The following is a 26,249-nucleotide window of genomic DNA, read 5'->3' as shown; positions in this document are numbered from 1 at the left end:
TTTTTAATTCTCATGCAGGAATCTTTTCAGATTGTTCTACACTTCCTTAGGTCTGCTTCAAAAGGCATTTCCAATGCTCAAAACAGGTTTTTTTGCCTACATCAAACCTACTCAATTAATAATCTGCACATGAACTCTTGATAGTCCCTTAAAGAACTGTGATGGGACGGTGATCTGAGTTACTAGTATTAGTTTAGTGCACTATTCGCCCTACGCACAGCAGCAGAAAAAAACCCACTTTGTATAGAAGAGAAAGTACAGAATCTTTTGTTGATTTCATCGCTCTTTAGTCTCGTTTATGAGACACCGCGTTATGCGGGCATTTTTGTTTTGTTTTAAGTATTGCAATCCTCTGCCTACCTAAAAGTAATTTCCATGGAACTTAATCGGCCTTTACGTCTTACTAAATAACCGGGAACTGTAGGGGAGAACCGCGACTACTTCCGATGCGCACAGGACAACAACCTCAAATCGAATAACTTGCCTTAAATTCTTTACAAAATTAAGTGCGCAAAAGAAAATGGCAGTTGACTCGATTTCAAAAAGAAAAAAAAACCTCAGAAAAGTTGCTTACACACGCTCCGCCCTGGAGGAAGAACTTATGGTAATTTTAAGGACCGCCTCGCCCAATAGTTGCTTTTCTTGAGCCGCGTAGGCGGGCCTACATGTGGCTAAACGTGGAAAGAAAACCCAAGACCTGTTTAAAAACAACCGCAAATGAGTGGAAGGAACTGAAACTGGTTGTCCGAGGAGAAAGAGCTAGAAATCTGCGATCAGGGACTTCTGAGGAAAAGGGTGACTTTTCAGACTCTTCACTTTTAAGTAACTTAAGTTCTTTTAATGTTCTTCCTCTCTCCTCCTTGTCGCGCCGAAGAAATTAGAAGGATGAAATCGCTCGTGCGCCAGGGCCATCTTATTACCCAGGAGGTGCAATGTGTTGGGTTTTCTCCATCTGAACCAACGGGAGCAGGGTTCACTCCGTTGTTTAAAATAATTTTAAAAAGTCACGGGAACACGTTTTGCTTGCCCGTAGTTAAAAAAATTGTAGAAAGGGAAAGTTGTTGACTTTTCTGGTGTTTCAGTTGCACTCAACCAGATAATTCTGGTTACCAAATCAGCTTTTGGCCAATCTGATCAGCGTGCGGTGTTTTCGGAAGTAAATTCCGCTGTACTGAGTAGTTAGACCTTGCTCTGTGAAAGATTGCAGGCTGAGCTACAGCTACCGGAGGTTGCGTACAATACTGAGTTTCACTCTGTTCGATAGATCTCGCTACGGAATAAGCCTCAGATCTATAGCACGTGCACAGCATTGTAGCCTGAAATCGAGGTTTTTTTTTTTTTAAAAAAAAATAAGCCTTGCTATAAAGGCAGCAGGACGGACTTTTGAAGAAATACGTTTATACTAAGATGTTTTACAGATTAACCCTCCACGTATTTTATACTCCTAATCAGCCTACTATTGATTTTCTGATTATTAGAAACGGGGTGTGAGTGCTGTTGCGTAACGGGCTTGCTTTATCCGGAGTGGAACTTTTGCATGCCGTGGCTGCCGTTCTTTAACGGGAATCTACGAAGGCTTGCCAGGGTTCGAAGTAGCATAATCCGTGGAAGTAGCGCTTCCATACCTGGGCTGCAGATACGCAACAAAAGATACAGGAAATTAACAATCCTAGATTGTAGGTCCTATGGAAAATGCCATATGTTAAGTTCTTCTCGGTTTTTCAGTTATGGCCCTCTGAAGTTAGAAAGCGGCAGACTGTTCCCTCATCCAAAACATAGTAGATAATCTTTCCTAGTATGGACTGTAAATTTCCCCCTTTAATTTCTATAGGGCTTCGATTTTTCCTCCCTCACGCCAATTATGAGTCAGTTAAAAAAGTTGATAAGCAGTATCCCATGGATAATTTTGCTCATATTGTTTATCTGACTGGAAAATAATGTTTCTAGCTAGTTTAAATAAGTAATGCTATTGGATATGAGTTTTTTCCTATTTTTTTTTCTACATTTCGTATCTGATGTACTTGAAGATGTGGGTAATCATTGCCTAGTTGGAATGTTTATATGTGAATACATTTATTTGGGTTTTTAGACCTTTGTTGTCTCCGGCAATGGACAGGGTATCATATAACATAGGGTTACAGTTGGTGAAAAAAGAATACAGTATAACTATTGAAAAACATGAAGAGCACAGCCTTTGGGCTAGAGAACAAGGGTGTTCAAACTTGGGAAGTCTTAAAGCTGTCAAGTTTGAAAACCCTTGGGCTAGAATAATACTCATCAGACCCTAATCCTCTCTGGAACAGCCATGTTTTTAAGGCTCTTTAGAAGCAAATGAAGAAGAGGATGGTCCAGATATCTGAATATAGTGGCTTATCATCAAGAATGCTCAGTTGCATTCCCTTTGGCAGTGGATCCTCAGGAAGCCTTCTTTTTCTCATCTTGTTGATTAAACATAGAGAAGATATCTCTGAGTTATCCTGAATCTTGAAAGGCTTTCAAGATAATAAGCAGCACCTTCAGTTGTATCTGGCTGCTATTCAGCAACCAATTTATCACTTGGCAGGGATGTTACGTGAAAAAAACCCTTTGTTGAACAGTTGTGGCTTCTGAGTAGTCTTCGAGAACTACTTTTGTGCAGTAGCCAAGGCAGGAGGTAACAAGGGTGTGATTAACTGTGCAAAGTCTCTTTAAAAAAAAAAGCCACAGCTTATGCAGAGGATGTTTTAGCCACAACCTCACCTAATGCATAGCAGGAACTATGAGTCGAAAAAGACCCCCAAACTGCACAGTTTTGTTTGGGGAAAGAGTAATCCAAGCCTAATGATAAGACACTTTCCATTCCATCTTGCTTAGATTTGGCCTAAGCCTATTTAATTTATCCAGACCCTGATCGAAACTGCACCACATCTCTTGCCCAGCTCTGAATGGCGATATACAGTTCTGTTTGTAGCTTCTACCAGAAGATGACCTCTTCCAGCAGATTAATATAGATGTTGAAAACAGGTATGATAAACTAAACCTGCAGCATTCTGCAATTCAGTACTCATAGATGTGATTTCTGCTCCACTGAAAGTAGCCTCTCAGAAAGGAAGACCAGTGAAAAACAGTGCCCCCCACTTTCAACTAGCCTAGATCCAAGATATTCAAGATCCAGCAGAATGAGGAGTCTTGCATTCTCCTTATCCCACTCCCACTAAAGATCATCAACAAGAACAATTAATTGTTTGTCTCCTATGCAGATCTGAATCCCAACTGAAAAGGGTCCAGCTAATCAATTTTTTTATAAAATATGAAGATTGGAGACTGATAATTATTTAGGATGGGTAGGTTCAGTACCTCCTTGGCAGCATTCACAAAACTGATAAAGGCCGGGATTTAGTCTTCACATTGCAGAGCTTACAGCACATAGAATCCTGCCCCAGTTCCTCAAGAAGCACAGACTCAAACTGATCCCAAATAATCTTGCAAGACAAGGCATCTATCTCAGCTAATGTCCAACTCACAGCAAATCCTCAAAGGATCAAATCCTTTGATCCTCCACATACTTAATAACCATTCTTCTGGCCTGGATTAACAATGGGATAAACAAAGGGATAAACCAAGGCTCTTCAAACTTGGCAAGTTTAAGACTTGTGGATTTCAACTCCCAGAATTCCTGACCTAACATGACTGGAGGAAGAATTCTGGGAGTTGAAGTCCACAAGTCTTAAAGCTGTCAAGTTTGAAGACCCCTGGGATAAACAAAGGGATAATCAATGCAGTCCCCTGTACATTTATGTGTTGCTATAACTGTATTGAATAATTTTTTTCTCTATACAATTGTGTCTGATTCTTGGACACTGCCTAGACAAACCCCTGCAGGTTTTTGGCAAGGTTTTTCAGAAGTGGTTTGCTATTGCTTCCTTCCCAGGACTGAAAGAAAATGACTGTTCCAAGGTCACCTAGCTCGTAGTGTTTGGGTATTTAGCCTGATGCCTTAACCATTACTACAGCAATGAAATTACTGTTGAACACATAGGGCATTAGCTAGCAAAAGCATGGACTAGATCCATTGGTGGGCCTTGAGAAAATTTTGGTGGGCTGCAGAGAAATCTCACTCCCAGAGCACCCCCGCCCCCAAGCAATTAATCCAGGCAGTGCAGAAGCACAAGGCTGTGCCGCCTGCAGGAACGCTCCCCACCCACTCACTCCTTACCTGGCAAACTTGCCTGCTAAAATTGCTATTTTTCCGACCATCATCTGTTCTGCTGTACCGGGAGATTTAGATTAGCTAGGAAGCAGGAAATGGTTGAACTTCTTACTTTCTAGCTGATTTTTGGCTCTGCTTTTAAGCACAGCCAAACCTCCCTTAGGACTGAAGGTTTGCTTGCAAGCAAATTCAGTGCAGACTTACGGCAAGCAAATTTGAGAGACTGAGCTAGCCGATGGCAGATAGATAGATCACTGAATGATTCTGTGAGCAACTCAATCTGCCTGCTTTGCCTGATTTTGGGTAAAAATTGCTCTTTTTTAAAGTAAAAAATTCAATATTTACATACAGGGTGTGTTGTGAGTTAATTTTGTGAGTTTGCTTGCTAGCAAATTTTATGAGTTTGCTTGCAAGCAAATTTTATGTGACAGATTGAGCTAGCCAATGGCAGATAGATAGCTTTCTGAATGAATCTGTGATTCTGTGAGCAACTCAATCTGCCTGCCTGCTTTGCCTGACTTTGGGTAAAAGTTGCTCTTTTTTATAAAAAAAATCAATATTTATATAAATATTTATAATATTTACATACAAGCCATGCCCAGTTAGTCACATGACCACCAAGCCACACCCACAAATTACACCACGCCCACCGAACCAGTTAATGGTCCCTGGGATCAAAAATTATGAGTTTGGTGGTCCCTGAGGTCCAAAAAGTTGGCGACCACTGGACTAGATGACCTTTGTTTCTTCAAACAGGTCTTACCTTTTTTAAAGAAATAGCTCTCATTTTAGCTTCTTATGGTTGTAATATAATGCACTAAATTATAGCTTACAGTCTTTTGCAGTTTTATGTAGTGCTTTAAAAAAAAAACATGGAAACTAGAAATTAAATGTTAAGGCACTGCCAATGGGTTTAAAATATGCTCTTCCTATATTATAACCCTAACCCTATATTATAACCAGGATATTTCTTTAATCTAATTGCTCTTAGAAAGAAAGACTTCAGTTAGTGATAGAAAGTAAAAGCATGCCTCATTTTTTTAATATATAAATAGAATTAGGAATGTGCAGGTCATTTTGGCTGCAATTATAAAGGAACAATGATAATAGCTGTTCATATAGGTTATTGCAAAAAAGAATATTGCCTTGCTTTTCAATTTGTTTTTCAAATAATTTGACATATTTATGCACAATTCTCTTGTAGAATAAACATAATTTCCATCATTTGCTACTGAGATAAATATTTATTAAACAAATATATGACTGCTTGACTCGCACATGACTTACTAATCCTTTGTTTGCAATTATTTTCTAATAAAAAAAAGATTACTTCCTTTGATGCTGCAATGGCAAAGATGCTAAAATGAAGTTGAACTGTTTCGAAGAGTGTGTTTTTGAGGAATAATATGTAAGATCAGTTTTAGATTCTAAGTGATTTGCTCCAGCCATTTCCTAGTAGAAGAGAAATGCTGGGAGAGTTAAAGTTTAGTTTGACTTTTGGTGAAGCATCAATAATGGGGATACTTGACTGATTTTTAGCATTGCTATTTTTAACTAAAGACAGCTGCTAGCTATTCAAATGTTACACTATATAATTAAGGGGGAGGCTCTGTATACACTAAAGCAGGCTAACTGGAAGGTCAGGGAGAGTCTTTTTTAAAGGATGGAGTGAGGTTAATCATAAGCTATAAATGCACATTCTTTTGTAATAGAAACGTGAACCCAAATAACATTTATGGCAGCCCTTTCAGGTGCAGTTCTGCCAGGAACATTTTAATACAATCTTTAGATGATTTCTTTTGAAGTTTTTTTCCCTGAAGTTTGCATTTTACTGTACTTTTTGACAGCATTCTTGGCTTCTCATAAGTGCACCTACTGAATATATTACTGAATAATAAATTAATGAACTGTAAAGGTGATCTAATACTTTTTGAAAGTGCAAGTACTCTAGTAGGAGAGCAGCTGTTTATGTATCTGCTGAGGTTCAAAACAGGCAGCTTATAGCTGTTCTTAAACATTCCAGTAAGTTTACTTTAAGGACATAATCCTGTGTATGTTCACTTAGAAATCCCATTAAGTTTAAGGAATCTATTCAGAAAGTAAATTAGGGGCTTGAATTCTGGGATGGGAATAAGAATTACTCTGACAAGCTGTTTCGAGGCCATACATTCACCAGTAATTCAGCCACAGCCTTCTTTATCGCTGTTTTTTTTTTCCTGGGGAAAAAGAAGCGGGTTGAATTTACCCTTACAGGACATGCATTGATAATGATCTTTTCTTTTGCTCTTTTACCTTTGAACCTTAACCTGTTTGACCCATTTATCTGCAGTTACCTCCATCGCTGATATCTCAAAGTAATCTATCCTCCTTTTTACTTGAGATGGTTTCGTCAACTTCTAACAGGGCATCACCACCCCCACCCACCCCAAATATTATTTTTTAAGCAGTCCTCCGTAGGATCACCTGGCTTTTCTCGTTTTACATTGGTTGTACCGGCTAGGGACAAACTGTCCAATCAGATTCGGGCGCTCGTGTTGGTGTTGCTGGGCAGAAGAAAAACAAACAGAAACCAAGGGAAAGCGAGTACTGGCGAGGGCGACTTAAGGGAAGGGGGAAAAAAAAAGAGGTGTGGCCGTCTGGGCAGCTCCGAAGCCGCCGCCTACGGTAATTCAACTCCCTCGCTGTCCTCGGGGAACGTGACGTTAAAAGCGGAGGACTCGCCTTTTAGGCGGCGCTGTGAAGGAAAGGGGGATGTTCTTTTTATGTCTGAAGTCGGGAGAGAATATTACTTTTCACATTTCGGAACGCCCCTCTCCCGCTTCTCGAACTGGTCGGGGGGAACTGCTGTGCTGTCTCTCCTGGCATTGGTCCTTTCTGAGGTAGAGGTTCAGACAGAGATCGCAGGTCTCGTGCGGCTTCCGCTTTCGGTCTTTTTCCCCCTGCTCTTGGTCCCGTTTCACACAAACGACCATCCTGATAATAACCCTGAGGCGGCTGGGGCTCTCCTCCCATAAAAGAGCGCGAAGTGCGCGATGAGAGCCGGCTCCGTTTAAGTGCCCGATCCGAGTAAAAATCACCACCTAGATAAAAGTGGAACGCATACCCATCCTTTGCTAATCGCGGTTGCTTTGAAAAGGAGACGGGGCTGAGGAAGAAGAGTAGGCAATAATGGGGTAGATGAGTCCTCTAGCTTGCAGAAACAGAATCTTGCCCTTTTCATGGAGATTAAAGCAGTTGCTGTCCCAGCAGCTGCAGCTCTTATTGCTGTGATCATCCTCCTGTCACTCTCGGAGTATTCTTAGATTTTACAATTCTTTCTTTGGTTTTCACATTATGGAGACTCCCCAAGACACAACTTTAGGATGCCAATCAAGTTTCCCTTAAAAAGTTTGTTTTGGTAGTGGTGCTTATAATTATTTAACTGATTTGAGGTACATTGGGTAGGTTGTGCTTGACTTGATCCTGTTGCTGAACTGTAATGTCAACTGTTAATTGTTGACTTCTGTTTCAACCAAGTTACTATGATTTGTAAACCTGGATTTGTGGTTTAACATTTTGGATGAACCCTTGCAGTTGTGGTTATTCAGTAAACTATGTTAAAATCATTTGTGGCTTAGTGGGTTATACAAATATAGCTTTAATTTACATGAAGCAACAGTGACAGCTGCTAAGCCTGGTTCTTTCTCTGGAAGAGAAAGAAGAGAAGTCACTGGAAAATGATACAACTGAATTCTGAAAAAAGACTGCTCTACTTTATGTGGCAAAGGCAGGTACTCTTTATGCAAGTTTGTGTCTTGATTTCCCATTTGATTAATTTGTTGTTTTAAGGATAGGTATCAAATGCAACTACATTTTTTCCTTCATTCCCTCAAGGGCACCAATTATTTCTTTTAAAACAGAACAGAAATTTGTAAGCATTCCAAAACTGTTATGTAAAGTTACCCAAAACATTGTTTTAGTGAAAGTAAGGGTTTCAGAATTTCTAGTCTGGAAAAATTAGTCATGAATTATTCCCTTCTTTGAAATTAAGATAAATGGTGGGGTTCTTGTGGAAAGACAGGTTCTGTGAGATTCTGGTATTAAGAGATGGTTACTGGGTTTATATATCACAGTAAACCATGTTTTATGTAGCATAGGTTCTTGAATTTAACCCATTTTATTCAGTTTATTGAGAGCCAGTTTGGTGTAATGGTTTAGACCAGGGGTCCCCAAACTTGGCAACTTTAAGACTTGTGGACTTCAACTCCAAAGCTGGCTGAGGAATTCTGGGAGTTGAAGTCCACAAGCTTTGCTGGCTGAGGAATTCTGGGAGTTGAAGTCCACAAGTCTTAAAGTTGCCAAGGTTGGACACCCCGGTTTAGACCCAGGCTATAAATGGGAGACTGTGAGTTCTGTCTTAAGCACAAAACCAACTGGTGATCTTGAATCAATCAGGGCAAACTACTTTTGAAAATCTTGACAATAGATCTGCAGGGGCTAACCCAAGCTGTGTCCAGCAACCAATGCTGACTTAAAGACAAGCCCATAAAAACAAAATCAGTTTATTGCTCAGCTTATCATATGTCATGGATTTTAGTTCTGAATGGCAAGCTTCATGCTGAGCCATTACCCCAATGTCGGCACTGCCTGGGTGTACTCTGAGACACATAATTCACTATCACCCTTGACCCTTGTTCTCTCCCACCCCCTGGTATATCATAATTCATATTCCCCAATGAGACACATCCATAGCCAAGAATCATCAATCATGTTCTCCATTTTTTTGCATGGCAGAAACTTCACTCACTTAGTTACAATCTCTGAAAAGCTATGTATGGAATGCACTCTTGATTTCCAAGCTGCCGCACTGTTCTTTCAAGCCCCCTTTCCCCCTCCCTTTCTGTTGGCAACTTTAAAACTGCCATAGAAATGTTTTATGATTTGACACTTATACTCCAAAAATATGGTAGATAATTCCAGCATTTTATAATGCCTTTCCAAAACAACGCCTGCCCAATTTAAAAGTCCAGAGTTTTAAAAGGTATTTAGCTTTTCTCCATAGTTTCTTTCAATTCTAGGATTTTTCTATGATTGTTTGCCGCTTTGAGAAATAGTTCTAAGAGTCTCTTTTCCTGGATTTTCCTTTTTCTTTTTTTCTTTAAATTTAGGGTCTAAATAAACCCAGCTCCAACCACTGTTCATCTACACTGCTCCTGCACATTTCTTTGTTTCCTCGGCTGTCCCAGCTTAGTGGCAGACTTGATGGCTGCCTCTTCTCATCATGAATGAGAGGGATGACTTGCTACTCTCCATGACTTGCAGGGCACCCCTCTTCACCACCCCTACACAGTGGCTTTAGGTCCTTTCTATTTTTAAAATACTCTGCTATGTGTTCCAAGGAAATAGCTTATACATTATACAAATTGGAATAACAGTCTGAATTTTTGTATGTATATATGCATTATTCAATAATACAGTATTGGCAGCCTGCATTTTCAATATTGTTTTTCCTTTCTCAATAAACAAACCATTTCCTGGGTTTATTTGCAAACTCAAAATTCTTCTGTTTTGCATAGTTCAATTTTGTCCGTTTTTCTTCTGTTTAACATAGGAAATTGTCATAAAATGTTGATCTGATATACAAAAATTGAATTTGCCAGTGTTTTTTGTAAACCATCTTTTTAAAAATTTCATTCAAAATAGCCTGCAATTTTTTGGGACTTCTTTTTCAAATGCCATAATATTGAATAAAGTAAGTAACCTCCCATAAAGGTTTATTTACATTGCAATCAATCCTTAAATCAATACCTTGATTTAAATAGTTATAAAAAAATAATTTCTTTTTACAGTCATCTGCCACTAATTACTTTTGTAATATCCCTTCATTTTATATCTCTACCAAAAAATTGTAGATTTTCTCTTAAATATTAAACCGTCATCAAGTTAGAAAAAGTTTAGGTAAAATGTCCACCTTAGAAACCTTATTTGCTAAGTTCTTAAGAATCCATATCATGTCATCTGTGTGTTTCTGAAAAATAAGCATATTCTTTAGAAGTACTATTCATCTGTCTCTAAATCTCTACCAAAGCCAGATTATTTATTAAATAATTTAAAAAGTAATTGTCCTTTCTTTCGACATTTTAGTTTTAACTAATTACTATTATTGTCTCTCTGCCAAAGTCAAATAGCAGAATACAGTGTTCCCTCAGTTTAGCTGACCCCAGTGGATTTACAGGTCAAACAATTCAGTGACTAATACAAACGAGGCAAATACTCCATTTGGATCAGTATAGGTAATGCAAATTTCTGAAAAATGATCACCTCTCTTCCCCAATCAATACATATACCATTCTTTTAGGTGCTGTGATGTTTAACTATGGGTTTATTGGATAACCTATGTATGCTTATACACGGTATTTATTTGCTGCACAGAAGTAAGTTCAAGTTCAAGGCTTTTAGATGAGTGTTTATAAGATCAGTCACAAGTATAAACATCTTAGAAATACTCTAAGCTGGGGGGTGGGGTGCATGTTCATTCCTTATTTAAATAAATAACGTGAGCAAGATGTTATTTTCTATATATAAGTTGTGATTATATTTGGGTATAAAATCCTACTATGAAGAAAGGTTGATAGTCCCATACCCTGAGTTTGATTTAACTACTATAATAATGGTACACTTTGTGTAATGTACATTCATTTGATAAAATTCAACAGTATATAAAATCATTCTGGGTTCACAAAGTACTATTGTGTTATTACTGATTTTGCTAGTTAATTGTGTTTTTCTTTTGCTTTCAAGGAGGCTGACTTTATGTTATGGAAGGCATCAAGAGGAAAGGAATTAATTTTACAAACTAATCTGTTACTTGGACATCTTGAGTTTTTGAGAAAAATCTAAGTGAACTTTTCTAGCAAAAAGAAATATATCAGCAACCTGTATAACTTGTGCATGATTGGCTGAGGTAATGCAGATAAACTCCTTGCTGTGAGGTATGAAGTAAGACACCTGATGTCATAATATGAGCCCCTAGCAATGCATGGTATTTACTTGTTAAAGGTGGAGGAAGAATGTGGAGAAAGAAGATATATTGGTCAAATATTGACTGAGAACTTTACTGGGATTTCTTAATACATAATAAAAGGCTCCCAGGTAAAATTTAAAATTATGTTAGGATGGTTGTCTGCTTTTTCTCTGATATATGTATTGTTACCATCTTATCTAAACTCAATATGATTAGAAATAAAACTTGACAATGGTGCTAACTTGTTTTAAAGTATTATGTTAAAAATGTCATACAGTATAAAATTTAAAGTTGACAAGTGAACATAGAAATTCCTGAAATCCAATTATCTACTTTTATGATAAAATAATGCACACAAGCAAAATGGTATGATATGTATAATGTTTTGAGAACTACAAAAGAACCTCATACAGACAAATTAGGCAACCAGTATTGGTAATCAATTTCTACTAAAATAATGGTAATAAGATTATTTAGGACATTTTCCTATGTGAGCTAAACAATACATATATGAGGTGTAAAACCTACAATTGCTGTTACTTGTATTGAATTGCACAAGTATGTGGATATATTATTTTGGTTTGTTAAAAAGTTATTCAGTTGGTGAAATAAAAATATTTTACCAATCCACTGTTAACTCACTGTTTAACTCACTGTTAAATAACACTACAGTTAATTTAATATTCACGAAGTAGCTTTTGTCACTTTGTCAAGGAATATAGCAATCACAATTGGGATCGGTCATTAGGCAAAGCAGTTGCTAAGTGAAAGTATGTCTGTGCTTGTGATCTTACGTAAGCTTTTTGTTTCTAGACTAGTGAAGGCTGTAAATGTGAGGATTGAAAACATTTTTCAGCCCCAATTGATGACTGACTACCTATACAGGATTTTCACAAGTTACTAAAACTGACCAAATTGTAATAAATTTTCTTAATTTCCCTTTCCCTTAACTAGGTCAGAAACAAAAAGATAAAAATTTCATTTATATTCAGTGTAGTTGAAATACTGTTGAACAACTATGGAAGTAGAAAATGAACAGACAGACATCATTAATACAACAACAGGTAAGAAACTGAAAGAAAGCACAGTTAAAAAGCAGAAAGTATATTCACCTTTTGTACAAGTATCTATGAATATATTTTATTGTACATTTAAGAAAAAATATATATTCAGGAAAGGAAAAGCATAAAAAGGGGGAAAGAGTAGGAAAAGTAAAAAAGGGATTCACAAGTACAAAGAAATTAAAACTTTTCAACATTTCATTAATTGATTGTAACTAAACATACAACATTTAAAAACATGAAAATTGCTTTTAAACTCTATGTAGATTATAAATAATAGGAGCAATAGTCAATACAATAAGCCATAAAATGAAATTGTAAACTATAAAATAAATCCTGACCCTGCTACTAGAAATCCATATTAATATAAGAAATCCTATCAAACTGAATATTAACACTGTATAAAGAGGACCTTATATTTTGGATGTGATACAAATGCATGCATAAAATTGTAATCTAGGATTGGTCTCTAAATTGAATTAAGTTCTTCTCCATATAATATTGACCAGACATTTTTCTATAGGATTTTTTTGGTGTAACTTTTCTTCCCCACAATGGCATGGCAGCTGTATACGAGAAGCTCATAAACGCCTGTCTGTCTGTCTATCTATCTATCTATCTATCTATTTATCTATCTATCTATCTATCTATCTATCTATCTATCTATCTATCTATCTATCTATCTATCTATCTATCATATTGACCATTATATTTTTTCATGCAAGAGTGTGCCTTCTAGTTGATAGTTAAGAGTAACTATCAACAACTGCCTAAACTAGTCCCTTGCATATATTTTTGGAAATGTTTTGACATGGTTTTCTTCCTAGACTGCGAGAAAGTAACTGGCCCAAAATCACCCAGTTGGTTTTATCCCTAAGGCAGGATTCTAACTTTGTGGCTTAAAAACGATATCAAACTGGCCCTCATCCTTTATAGTAATATAGGTTTTAAAACAATATATACTGTATCTCATGTGACTTTTTAAGCAACATATGATAGGAACATCTGTATCAATTTATGTAATCAATTAGATATCCTTGATTTTCAGAAATTTTGAATACTTACTGACAATTCCTCACCATATTTGAAATTCTGTCCTAAAGGGTGTAGAACTACTCTTAGAACATTTCAAATAAAATAACCTCCATGCAGAACTACTTGGTTGAAAATTTGAGGCCAACTGGTGGCTTCTTCATTTCAAGAAAAAAGAGATATTTTGATGGACCTCCCTAGCGTAATATATGATTTATACATGAAAGTAGTAGGTAATGCATGTGGTAAAATAGTCTGAAATTTTTAGAATGTAAATATATCATGTATGACATCCCACATTTTGAATTCAGAGCAATTGCTTCAAATTTGGAACAGGCTATTTGAAATACACACACACATATGCACATACGCCTAAGCATAATTGGCCACCAAATTTTTGAAGAACTCATCTAATAGATCCAGAACGGTTGGGATCTATCAGTGGACCATTCTAACTAGTCCTCTTTAGTTGAAATCGCCTTCCATCCTTCTGAGATCAGTAAAATGAGGGCCCAGATTGTTGGAGGCAATATACTGACTCTGTAAACTGCTTAGAGAGAGCTGTAAAGCACTGTGAAGTGGTATATCTGTTATTGCTATTGTGTGGATCAAGGGGATCTGTGATCTATAATTTGATGAGGAAGCAATTTGTCTGTTGCAAAATATTGATGTTAATGTCCTCCATGTTCAGGTCATAGCCCTTATCTACACAGAAGTATGGTCCAAGTATTTAATTTGTTTCAGCTGTAACATGAAGTTAAAACCATTAAGAAAATCTAATTTTGCAACATAGATAATTTTAAATATACCGTGCTGAATTGTGTGTTCCATTATGACTATAATGTACTCTCAAGAACATTAGTATGTGTTTTCAGGTTTGTGTTTTTTTCAGAGGAATAGTTTATGCTGAAAGCTTGTGTGTGTGTGTGTGCGTGTGTGTGTGTGTGTGTGTTTCTTTTTTTAGAAGTGGATAATCTTAGTGATACTCCTTTTTCTGGTGATGAGGAAAATGTTGGACCTGATGAAATAAAAGTTGAAATCAATGGCAACTGGATCCCTGTAACATCTATTAATGAAGCTAAAATCAATGCCAGAGCAAAGAGAAGATTGAGAAAAAACTCCTCTAGAGACTCTGGAAGAGGTGACTCAGTGAGTGATACTGGTGAAGCTCTGAAAAGTGGAGTTGTTGTGCCAACAAGTCCAAAGGGAAAATATCTTGATAGGCGGTCTCGATCTGGAAAGGGAAGGGGTCTACCAAAGAAAGGTGAGTGCTCTTCAGGTTTTTTTTTTAGCAAACAGCAGTGGGAGGGTGGTTTTTATTTTGCTTTTTTCTTCATGTCAGTCCTTTGTTGCCTTTGCTTAATTTAAGTAATAAAAAGATGAGCAACAAAGAGATTTGAAAAACTAGAACTCTTCAATTTAATATTTGCCTTAGAATTCTTTGGAAAAAAAAGTTAAGATTGCTAGTTTTAACATTGACAAATGTTGATACAGTTAATTTAAATGAAATGATGATTTTAAAACAAGTATATTTAATATATTAAAAATGTGACATGTCATCTTGTCCAAAACACTGAAGACAGTTGGGCACGTAACTTTTGAAGCTTGTGTGTGTGTGTGTATGAGAGAGAGACAGAGAGAGAGAGAGAGAGAGAAATGGGTTCACTTGAAATATTAGAGTGAGGTAATAAGAAAATTGCTATATTCATCATTATAATCTGGTTTTTACATTTGGTCTTAAACTCACCCCACCCCTTTGGCCAGGTGGTGCAGGAGGCAAAGGTGTTTGGGGAACACCAGGGCAAGTATATGATTTGGAGGAAGTGGATATTAAAGATCCCAACTATGATGATGATCAGGTAAAAAAATGCTTAGTTTGTTCCTTAATTGTTCAGAATGAGTCCATATAATTTGCTTCCCTATTGTGTACAATGATACTGTGATCACTAATTTATGCTTATGCAGAACTCTTCTGTGATTATTATATGTATAACTGGATGTGCAGGGCTTCAAAAATTGATTTTAAAGAGATTTTTGGAATATGCAGGAGTAAGAATAAATTGTATTTTTTTACCTTCTGCTTTGACCATTATCCCTTCCTTATCCCCAACTTTTAAAATGTGAAGTTGTTTTTGAGCTCTACTCCTGGTGACTTCATGGAAATATCCCTGTGGTCCTCCATTTACAACCATTTGTTTATTGACTACTAAAATTATAATGGTGCTGGACGAAGGGACTTAAGACCCAGCCTGCAGTATGCCACCCTTAACGTGCATGGCAGTGCTGCAACTCCATTATGTTTCACCATTGACTGTGAGACTTTGGTTAACTAGATCCACTGATGTGCTGGGCATAACTGAATCAAGCTGGAAGGCTTCAGTCGTTAAGGCCCAGCAATGTCCTCCCCCTGGCACTGCTTAGAAGTCTGGTCTTTTCCCTGCTCCACCACTCCTGGAAGGTTCAGTGTTGAACAGGCCTCCTCTTCCAGTGTTGCACAGGCCCCTCCCACCACTCTCTCACCATTCTTGAGAAGCCTTCATTAACTTCCCATGCCTGGAAGGCCATACCCGTGTCTCCCTCACTCCTGTTCCGAGCCAACCTTGAGAAAAATTGCTTCTCTAATCTTGAGGAAGATTGCCTTCACTATCTTTATAGTTGAGCCTCATATTGGCTGGCTGCACCTTTCAGCACCTAAAGGAAAGGGAAGGTAAGTAGACCAGTGTATTATGGGGCGGGAATGAGGCTGGGCATTTTAGGAGTGGAGGGCAGGGATGAAGCCAACAAGTTGCTGTGCCTAGCTGGCTGAGACCTTACGGGCTGAGTCATGTTTCTATATGCTGGTGGGCACCAGTTCTACAAAGATGTCCCTGACCTGCTCAGTCACTTAATGACTATAGTAGGGAGAGCTGGGATTGTTTGTTGAGCAAGGCAGTTGTGGATGTCTTGCTTAACAAGTACAATGTCCTATGACTAAAATTATGGATTTATTTGTGGACATAATTTGAGGACTAACTATAGTTGTGGGCCAACTTATGAACATGATTTTCCACTCCCTTGTTCCAGGATGTTTCTTTGACTTCCCAGTTTAATTTATAGCCCTGATATTTTTCGGTTGTCTTATATTCTGTTGAATTATTATAAAAAGTAATATTCTGTTGAAGCCTGTTTGATTTTTGAGATCAACTAACCAAGGCTGTGTGTAATGCCAAATACATTTTAAAAGCTTGTACAAATCCTTGACTCCAAAGTAATTACCGTAAGTACCTTTGTTTTAAAATTTGTATATGTAGTTGGAGAGATATTCAGTACAGAAAAAAGGCGTTTTTTCTGGCCCAAGAATTGTGATAATGTTCAGATATATTTGGTAGTCTACCTTCAAGATTTTAACTGTACGTTTTTTGTTAATTTGCCATAAGAGATTATGGTAGAAGAGGAGCAAAGTGGTGGCAGAAACCGCTAAGTAGTAGCAAAGGAAATATTCTTAATATCCAAATATGTTTGTTTAGTAAAGTATTTTGTCTTTGTTTGACATAGGATAACTGTGTCTATGAAACTGTAGTTCTACCTTTGGATGAAAAAGCATGTGAAAAAACACTAACTCCAATAATTCAAGAATATTTTGAACATGGTGATACTAATGAAGTAGCGGTATGTCTAATTACTTTTCAAAGGCAGATAATGATCAGTGAAGTTTAAAACGTTTTTGGAGAATGGAGTCTCTTAATCACTTAAATTTTACTGCATAATTTTAATATATTTAATAAATACTGGTATAAATAAGATTTTTAAGAGTTTTGTCATGCTGTTTTCAATCCTTTATGCTTTAGAATATAGCCATCCAGTTAAATATGTTTATTATTATTAGATTTGAAATTGTTTATACCTGAAGTTGCACTTCAAGTTCAGGACAATTAACTTATTATGTATAACTAGAGATGGAACAGTGCCTTTCTGAATATCCCAAAAATGTTCAGATCTCAAAAGTACCATGTTTTAGTTTAAAATCACCTTCTGTTTGTTCCCATCTAAAAAATTCCAAAATTTTGAAGGAAAAATATTTTCTGTCCATGAAATAAATTGAGTTACCAAAAGTTTTTCTCCACAAAATGGTCTTGTAAAAGGGGTAGCCTCATGAACTAATGTATTCCCTTGTGTTTATTCTATAGAATATTCAAATTATAACACTCAAAAATAAAGTGACAGTTTCTACTCTTCTAGGAAATGCTGAAAGATCTTAATCTTGGTGAAATGAAATGTAGTGTTCCAGTGTTAGCTGTGTCATTGGCATTGGAAGGAAAGGCTAGTCACAGAGAAATGACTTCAAAACTTCTTGCTGACTTATGTGGGACAGTTATCTCCAAACATGATGTGGAAAAGTCATTTGACAGGCTTTTAAAAGACTTGCCAGAATTAGTACTGGACACTCCTAGAGCTCCACAGGTTGGTTTAGTACATCTGTTGTTATCAGATACTTCAATCCTAATCTGCATTGCTACATCAAACAGAAGTATTTTAGATGTAAATATGAACAGTAGAATCTTCAACTAAAGGTTTGGTTTCTGAAATGGATGGATTAGCCAAATTTGCCCAGTTTCAGAAGGTAAACTCTAGTGTAAGAGCATGGATTGTATCTCAAATTGTATTGAATGTTCATTTCATTCTTATATGAATGTTCATTTCATTCTTATATGAATGAAATGAAGACCACCTGCATATGTAACATTTTGAATACTCTTGCTACTTTAGTATTGTAATATATATGCATACCATTTAAAAATCATAAAAATTACTTGTAACAGAATGAAATGGAATTTGCTATATTTACTTGCAAGCATTTCCTAAACAAAGTGCTAATGATACTTTTAAGTGAAAAAGTGCATGAATTAATTTTCATTAAAATGAAAATGTTTTCATTTGGCAACTGTCTCTTGTCTTACACTGAATTCCCTGTACACCTATTTCCTTCAGTTTTGTCCTATATATTTGAATTGGAGGGAAAAATCATGTGATCTGGAGTTAAGAGGAGGAAGTAAAAGTAAACATATCTTTTTTTCTCTAGCCTGAGCATTTCCAAAAGTATGTTAAGCAACATTTTATATATACCTTTTATACATTTTATATACACCTTTATTAGCAATCATATGTTGATTTGTATTAAGAACATTTTCATCATCTCTCTCTGTTAAGTCCCTGTTGTCCCTAAATGGAGAGGTGGAAGAGTGTTTACATTTATTTGTGGATCTACTAACATACAGTTATTATTCATCTTGTGCCTCTATTAAGCTGCAACTTGTTTAATACTATAGTACATTGACTAAGTCACAATTGATTAATTTGCAGTGATAGAAGTGGTATGTAAGCATGTGTATAAAATAGATGATGGTTTACAAATTATAATAGCTGGGTTTGGAAAACCTGTTAAGCTCCAACCAGACAAAACCTTGTAGTGGCTTAGTTAGATATTTTACCTAGTCTTAAATAAACTGAAAAATAATTTACTTAAGATGTATTTATTTGCTTTTTGTTTTGAGAGGATAGGGCTGAAAATGGAGGTGTTACCTTGAGTGAGAGATGCAAGCTAACATGCTAGCTTTGCCTATGCTGTTGCATAGGCCCAGCAAAGAAAACCAGTCTCTGTTTATTCCCCCATTTTATGGGTATACTCTTGTTTAGTACAATATTGTATCTCTCTCAACTTTGGTCTGAAAAAATTGTTCCTTTTTCTTTACAGCTGGTGGGTCAGTTTATCGCAAGATCAGTTGGAGATGGGATATTATGCAATACTTACATAGATGGTTACAAGGGTACTGTGGATTGTGTTCAGGCTCGGTAAGTGGTCTGCCTTTCATATATCAGTCATGCATTACATCCACTAGTTTTTAAATGCTTTATAATGTTAATTACAAAGAAAAAAAGTTAGGTAGTGATTATTTTTGTGATTTTGCAACAAAGTATTCCATACACTGATAGCTAAAAGGACAAGACACAAGGAAAGACATGAACTTAATGGAAGGGATAGTGATAATGGTTTTTAAAATTCATAAATAAATCCATTTATTAGATTTGTATGAAAATTACTGCAAATGTGGGGTAATACTATATATCAATATGAAATTGTCAAATGAGAACAGAAAATTCAAAGTACAAAATAAAGTTCTAGCTGGTTCAGACATACAGAATGTTAAATGTTTTTATTTTTATCTTGATTAAAGAATACAAAGGTTTCTTTATCTTAATTCTCATTACTACAAAACCCAAACTAAATTGTTCAAACTTGTACCACATACTAGTCATGTTTGGCTTTAATCATGGTTTCTCAAAGAAGCCAAACTGATTGGTTTTCACTTAAAGAACTTGGAGTTTGTGGTGGTTACGATGTTAAATGGTAGTGGAAAGATTCAGGTTCAAATCCTTACTTGAGCTGGAATTCATTGGCTATGAACTTGGAGCCAGCTATTGCTTTTAATTGTATCTAACAGGATTGTTGTTCTGAAAATAAAGTTTTGGAAAACTCATATGATGTCCATGTTTGAACTCTGAGAAAAGACAATGATATTTTGGAAGGCAAATTATACCTAATTTAAAAGCTGGGGGAAAAACATTTCTTAATGACTCCTTGCCATGCTGTAGAAAAGTGTGATACTGAGAAGATTGCTAAATTATGGTTTAGTACTACTGTGTCTGACTGAATTTGTAATTTAAGATTTTCAGATAAAATTGTGATTATATTTATTTACAATTGCTTGCCCTGCATAAGAAGAAACTCATTATAATCCATTTCTTTTATAGGGCTGCTCTGGATCGAGCTACTGTACTGCTGAGCATGAACAAAGGTGGAAAACGCATAGATAATGTATGGGGCTCAGGTGGTGGGCAGCAGTCTGTAAAACATCTTGTTAAAGAGGTAATTAACACCCAATGGTTTGTAATTGGTTCCATACTCAATCATGAATTCAAGATAATTCTGGCCTCAAGGACACATTTTTAAGCCCTTCATTCTTTTCTATCCTCACTTAGGTTGTTATCTGACCATTCAGATAAAGAAAGCAAGTGGACAAATGTCTCCTACAACTTCTCATTTGTCCACTAAATCTTTAGACAACATTATTTGTGCAGTTCTTCCTGCTGCCTCAGTCAAAGAAAGTATTAAAAAGCAATGAAGATAATAGCTAATTGTTCCACTTTTCTGTTTTCTCAGGGGTTGGAGCTTGTACACTACTGTTGCAAAAGTGAAAGTACAAGGGGAAAAGAACAGCAAGATGACATTTTAGGAAGTACAGTAGCTGCTGCTTCCTTTTTCTATATATACTCTCTCTGGGTGTCAGTAACTTAGTCCTGCTGCCCAAAGAGACAAGTCAGGCAGCAGTTGAAGCCTCATTTTGGTTGCATGGAAGATCTGTTGAAGCCTCATTTTTCTTCTATGGGAAGATCTGTTGAATTTTTTTCTTTTTCTCTTATTAGTTTACATTACCACAAAACCCATAGTAAATTGAACTTCAAATTTTGTTTGAAGTGTATTAACTGGCTATAAATATGTGGTAATTGTTAAGAAAATCAGTTGCAGAATTGTTATAGACATTTTATAGTCCTTTATTTTTCTTTGTTACATTTTACTGTTTCTGCAGCTTTAAGAAGAAAAACAGTAAGCAGAGGAAGCAGCAATAGTTCTGTGCTGCTTGCTGTGAATTGGGTGGTAGGGAAAGAACACAGCATGTATTTGTGATGTTGCATGAAGTAATCTTATGGTGCAACCAATCAAGCATTAGCATGGTGTGTTTGTGCCTTATTGGCTCCTACATCTAAAGTCAGATCTGACAATAGAGAAAAAAAACAGCCCTGTGAAATATACAGGCAGACCCCCGTGAACAACAAGTTCCATTCTCAGTCCTCAACTTTACATTATGTATAAGTCAAAACTCGTACTTAAGAACGGATAACATTCCTTGAGCCGAAGAACCGCTGAAACTATGCAATGTGTTTATACACTGCTGAAAACAGGCTTTATATTAAAAATGTGCGGCATATACATACCGTATATTTAATGTAGACTCTATTTGTTAATTGGATTTTATATATTACAAAGTATGTTGATGACCTACACAAAAATTATAATTTAGACTAGAAAATGACCCTTGTATTTTGTACTTTAAGCATCTCAGCATAATGAGATTTTTAAAAGAATAAAACACTGCATGGATTTTTTGTGACTTCATATTAACTTTATTCCTATAAATGGTATATCAAAAATCATGACATATAGACAGTTTATCACATAAAAATACATTAAATGTTTGAATTGGTTGCTATTTTCTTCTAAACACTGGCTTGTTTGTTTGATGCATGACTTTTGGACATTTCTAAGTACAATAACGTTTCCTTTAAATAATGTTCATAAATATATTAATAAAATAATGATATTAATAAAACATGGTGACTGTGGGGTCTGACTTGTGTGTGTTTGTATGTATTTATGTATATATTTATTTGTTTGCAAGTTGGGACTGAGAAATTCAAAGAAAATAATAACCTGCAGCTGAAACATAATAAAAATATATAATTGTTATAGACTGTTATAATTGTTCTGTATATAATAAATGTATAAATATTACTGTGTGCTGTTTGTATTTTATGATTCTGTTTTTTATTTTTTGTATATGAAATGGAAATGTAGATTTACATCCTTATAGGTTTTAGAAAAAACTTAGTTTTCTTAGCCTAATATAGTGTTATCTTTTTAATTCAATAGATTGATATGCTGTTGAAGGAGTACCTCCTTTCAGGAGATGTTTCTGAAGCGGAACGTTGTCTTCAAGAGTTAGAAGTACCTCATTTTCACCATGAACTTGTATATGAAGTAAGGCAGGAATAAAACAAAAATCGGCAGTAGTAATTTAATTGTTTAATAATCAAAAAATATAAACATATTATGACTAGGTAGTTTATATAATTATACTATCTGTAATGGTTGTCAAGCTACTTCTTGTAAGCAGCCTAGGGTACATAATACCAATAGCACTTAGACTTATATACTGCTTCACAATGCTTTACAGCCCTCTCTTAAGTGGTTTATACAGTCTGCATATTGCCTCCAACAATTTGGGTCCTCATTTTGCCCACCTCTGAAGGATGGAAGGCTGACTCAACCTTAAGCCTGGTGAGATTTGAACTGCCAAATTGCAGTCAGCAGAGGTACTGCACCTAACTACTGTGCCACCACTGCTCATAAAATACTATTTTATTAGCTTATTTTGATAAACATACATTGTAAATAAGTTCCTTTCTGCAGTAAGTGATCCTGTCCAAGCTCATTCAAATGTAATGAAAAACCTAAAACTCTTTAAGAATGCTGAATATTCTAGATTTAGCCTCTGGTTTTCTGCAAGTAAGATGGAAATACCTACTACCTGAAATCATGGAGGGCAGCTGCCAATAATGTTGGGATATTTTAAGTGGACTGGTGAATATGACACAACAGAAATCTTGCCTGAATTCTTTTATAAATTTTAAATGTTTATAAACATTTTGTATATGCATATATGTTATATTCTTGAAGCAATTTTTTTTGCCAAAAATGAACCTGAATAACAAAGTGTGATTGGATAGCATCAGCTTCTTCAATTCTAGCCTCTTTTTGACCCTGATGCAATAGCTAGGGCCTTCTCAATAGTTCAGCAATTTAAAAATACATATTTTTTAACCATTGTAATTAAAAATTAAATTTATATTTACATTTTAGGCAGTTGTGATGGTTTTGGAATCAACTGGAGAAACAAACTTTAAAATGATGCTCAGTTTGTTGAAATCCCTCTGGAGATCTGCTGTCATCACTACGGACCAAATGAAAAGAGTAAATATGCATTATACATTCCCAAGTATTATCCGTTAATATTTTAATGCTTGATAGATTGCACTTATTTGTATTCACCAAGTAACATTAATAGCTCTGCTCTAAATTAAGATTAGATAACAAAATGTTTGTTTTGTTACATAACTTGAAAGTATACATTTTAAAAAAATAATGGAAACTGCTTTGCAGAAGATCAATGTTAGAACATCTAAGTTTATTTTGATTGGGCAGAAATCTTTGCCATTATTTGCTACTTGACCTATTTATCAGAAAATGCTCTATTTTGGAGCTTTATTTATTGAGATGAAAATTTAAAGATTGACTTTTTATACAGAATCGGTCTGAGTTAAATTCTAAATACTTCCACCTAATATTGATGTTGCAGGGTTATGAACGTGTTTATCATGAAATCCCAGACATTAATCTTGATGTTCCACATTCATATTCTGTACTTGAGCGATTTGTAGAGGAATGCTTTAGTGCTGGAATAATTTCAAAGCCATTAAGGGATCTCTGTCCTTCCAGGTAAACATTTAAGTATATGTGTATTTGTCTGTTTATTTATGTTCATATGTTTCAGAAATAACTAATAAGTACGTTGCAAAAGGTTCTTATTCATTTTTCATGTGAACGTCTCAGAAATGTGAATAACCCTTTTAAAGCTAGTATTCAAATGTCTATAATATAGACTTGTCCATATTTTGTTGATAATGGGCAACTTGTGTGTCCAAAACTATGTTGCTTAAAACTGTCTATAAAACCATTTATAATTCTAACTAATGACATGTTGATGTCTTTATTAAGACTACCTAATGACATACTGCTACTGAAACACCAGCAGCATATAAAATTATAAGCACCATACAAAAATTTTATTACTGTTGCACTATTTGTTAATTACATATAGTTAAAAACCTGCATTTCCTATGAAATAGGCAGAGTCTTATTTTCCCATATTGAATTTTTTGTATTTTGCTTTTATTTGGATTAATACTTTATCTGCATTGCTAGGTTGCAGTTAGGCACAATGTGCAGATAGCTAAAGTCTCACTTATTCAAACCATTAAGGTAATTTTTTTACATTTGTATTTACATTTATTTATTTTTGCAAGACTGGACATATTGCCAGATTCTCTTCTGAGCTCCGTCATATTTTTTGCCAAATATTTTTACATATTTGAAACATTCTGTAATTAAATTAAGGGTAAATTCAATTTTTATTTATTAAAACTATTCTGCTTTTCATTTGGTTATGAAGAAAAGTGCTTTTTCGGGAATCTCTGTTTAGCCTTAATTATGCCAGAGTTTCTTTATAGCTTAATGATGGCCTTAGCTATTTATTCCTTTTACCAATCTTAATCTTACAAGCAGAAAATCTGGTAATTAAAGCCTGTATGTAGCTGATGTACACTTGATCAGTTGTTTACTTAATGTATAATTTCCCCAGATTGATGGATAACTCTCTAGCCATGTAAAATAATAGTGGAGATGCTGAAATGATATCTGTATTTTTTTATTTTTTTTAGGGGAAGGAAACGCTTTGTAAGTGAAGGAGATGGAGGGCGTCTGAAGTCTGAGAGCTACTGAATATGTGAATGAACTCTTGCAGCTGTAGATGTTTAAAGGGAATATATGTGTATATATTCTATAGTAATAGTTGCTTAGCACAGTTCATTTATTTTTAAAAGATGCACTTGTTTGGGGGCACTAATAATTGCTGATGGTTATATAAACTTGTGTTCATGCAAGAAATCTTCCAACTTTCATTTCTCTGACCTATAGTTGGACAGAACAAATAACCAGATTTCTATGGAAATTTGCAAAAACAAGGCAATCTTTTATTAAGTGCCGTAAATTCATTTCATTCCATGTTTTGCATTAATGCCTGCTTGCAGCTCCTTTCTTTTGAGGACAGCATTTTGTGATAAAATCATTGGTTTATTCAAAGCAATGGGTTATATTAAGCTGCTAGACCTCTACTTTGCTGCTACCAAGACAGAAAAAAGTTACTTGTTTTAAAGGAGCTAAGACATTTAGTATGATCAAAACATTTTTCAGAGGACGATCTTGGTCTTTAGTTCAGCAAATGGTGGCTGGAACATCTATTCTTTTTCTATAAAACTGGAAAAAGGGTAATTATAGAGTATATTGTAAAATAAATTTGTAGAGCAAATTCTTAACTTCTAGAAGTACCTGTTGATTTACATTGAAAATTATATCTAAATCTCTCACCTTAGTCCTAAAAGGAGGTATATGTTCGTATATTACTTGATTTCATCAGTGAACTAAATTTGGGAATAAACAAGCACAATGCATGTATAAATTACATTCTTCCTTTTTTTACATACCTTTAGTATGTTGGGAATATGTTGTAAACTAGGTTCCACTGAGACTACAGTAATGCTATACAGTCATGATATCCTGATGTTCCTTTTTCATAAACATTGTTCATTAGGGGCAACTTTCCCTTTGCAAGATGCAATTTACTAATCTGAGCAGTTGTAGAGTCATAAAAATTATTCCAGTAATATGCCAGAAAGGTTGGAGTTGAATGTTTAGAAGTTTAAGGCTGGATCTGGGAAGAGGAAGCCTCTAGAAAGCATACTACTCTCTTTTCCATTAATAAACTTCAGTAGATTTGAGGTTTCTTCAGTGTGTTTGCATTTTAGAAATACCTTTGCTATATTCAGACTTGAATGCTGAAAGCCTACTAGCTAATTTAATTACAATAATTGTAAGTGGGGACTGATTAGTTTTCTAAAGCATCCTCTTACTTTCTTTATGCTCAAAGAGTAGTGTTTTTCCCCACTGCATAATTTATGTCTTGTGAGGACAATATTCCAGATGAATATTAAATACATCATAAGGCCTCTAATAACAATCATTACTCTTGAACTTTCTAAATCTGGTTTACACTGAGTCATGATTTAAAAGCCATATTCATGTAACACAAAGTCAAAATCAAGAAATCACTTTATGGCTCAGCATATATGAAACCTTGGTAGCAAAACCATTTATTCAGAAATTCCACTAATGTTATAACAAGATATGCAGCCTGTAAAGCAAGAAGCTGAATATAACTTTGATAGTTTTCCAGATATTTACAAATTATAATAC

General features: G+C 35.5%; 1 protein-coding gene across 11 annotated transcripts; it reads left to right on the top strand.

The window, feature by feature from the left end:
• Positions 1-715: 715 nt before the first annotated feature.
• PDCD4 (programmed cell death 4) lies at positions 716-25,774 on the top strand. 11 transcript variants are annotated; one of them, XM_087932749.1, is made up of 15 exons: positions 716-795; positions 2,884-3,003; positions 10,970-11,132; positions 11,228-11,320; positions 12,147-12,256; positions 14,250-14,549; positions 15,050-15,144; positions 16,820-16,933; positions 17,504-17,725; positions 19,017-19,114; positions 20,075-20,189; positions 22,032-22,139; positions 23,022-23,132; positions 23,518-23,657; positions 24,659-25,774. In XM_087932749.1, exons 5-15 carry the CDS (start codon positions 12,211-12,213, stop codon positions 24,717-24,719), a joined length of 1,410 nt encoding a protein of 469 aa, XP_087788875.1. In that variant the 5' UTR covers positions 716-795; positions 2,884-3,003; positions 10,970-11,132; positions 11,228-11,320; positions 12,147-12,210; the 3' UTR covers positions 24,720-25,774. The 11 variants fall into 11 exon arrangements, with proteins under 11 accessions (XP_087788875.1, XP_087788867.1, XP_087788869.1 ...); XM_087932741.1 differs by lacking the exon at positions 2,884-3,003; XM_087932743.1 differs by lacking the exon at positions 11,228-11,320.
• The last annotated feature ends 475 nt before the right edge of the window (positions 25,775-26,249 follow it).

Source organism: Pseudonaja textilis, chromosome 4, assembly GCF_049901715.1.
Source record: "Pseudonaja textilis isolate UNSWEBS1 chromosome 4, rPseTex1.2, whole genome shotgun sequence".
In the NCBI taxonomy this organism is placed as follows: domain Eukaryota; kingdom Metazoa; phylum Chordata; class Lepidosauria; order Squamata; family Elapidae; genus Pseudonaja; species Pseudonaja textilis.
The sequence above is the reverse complement of the archived record's forward strand: the minus strand, read 5'-3'. Positions and strand labels throughout refer to the sequence as shown.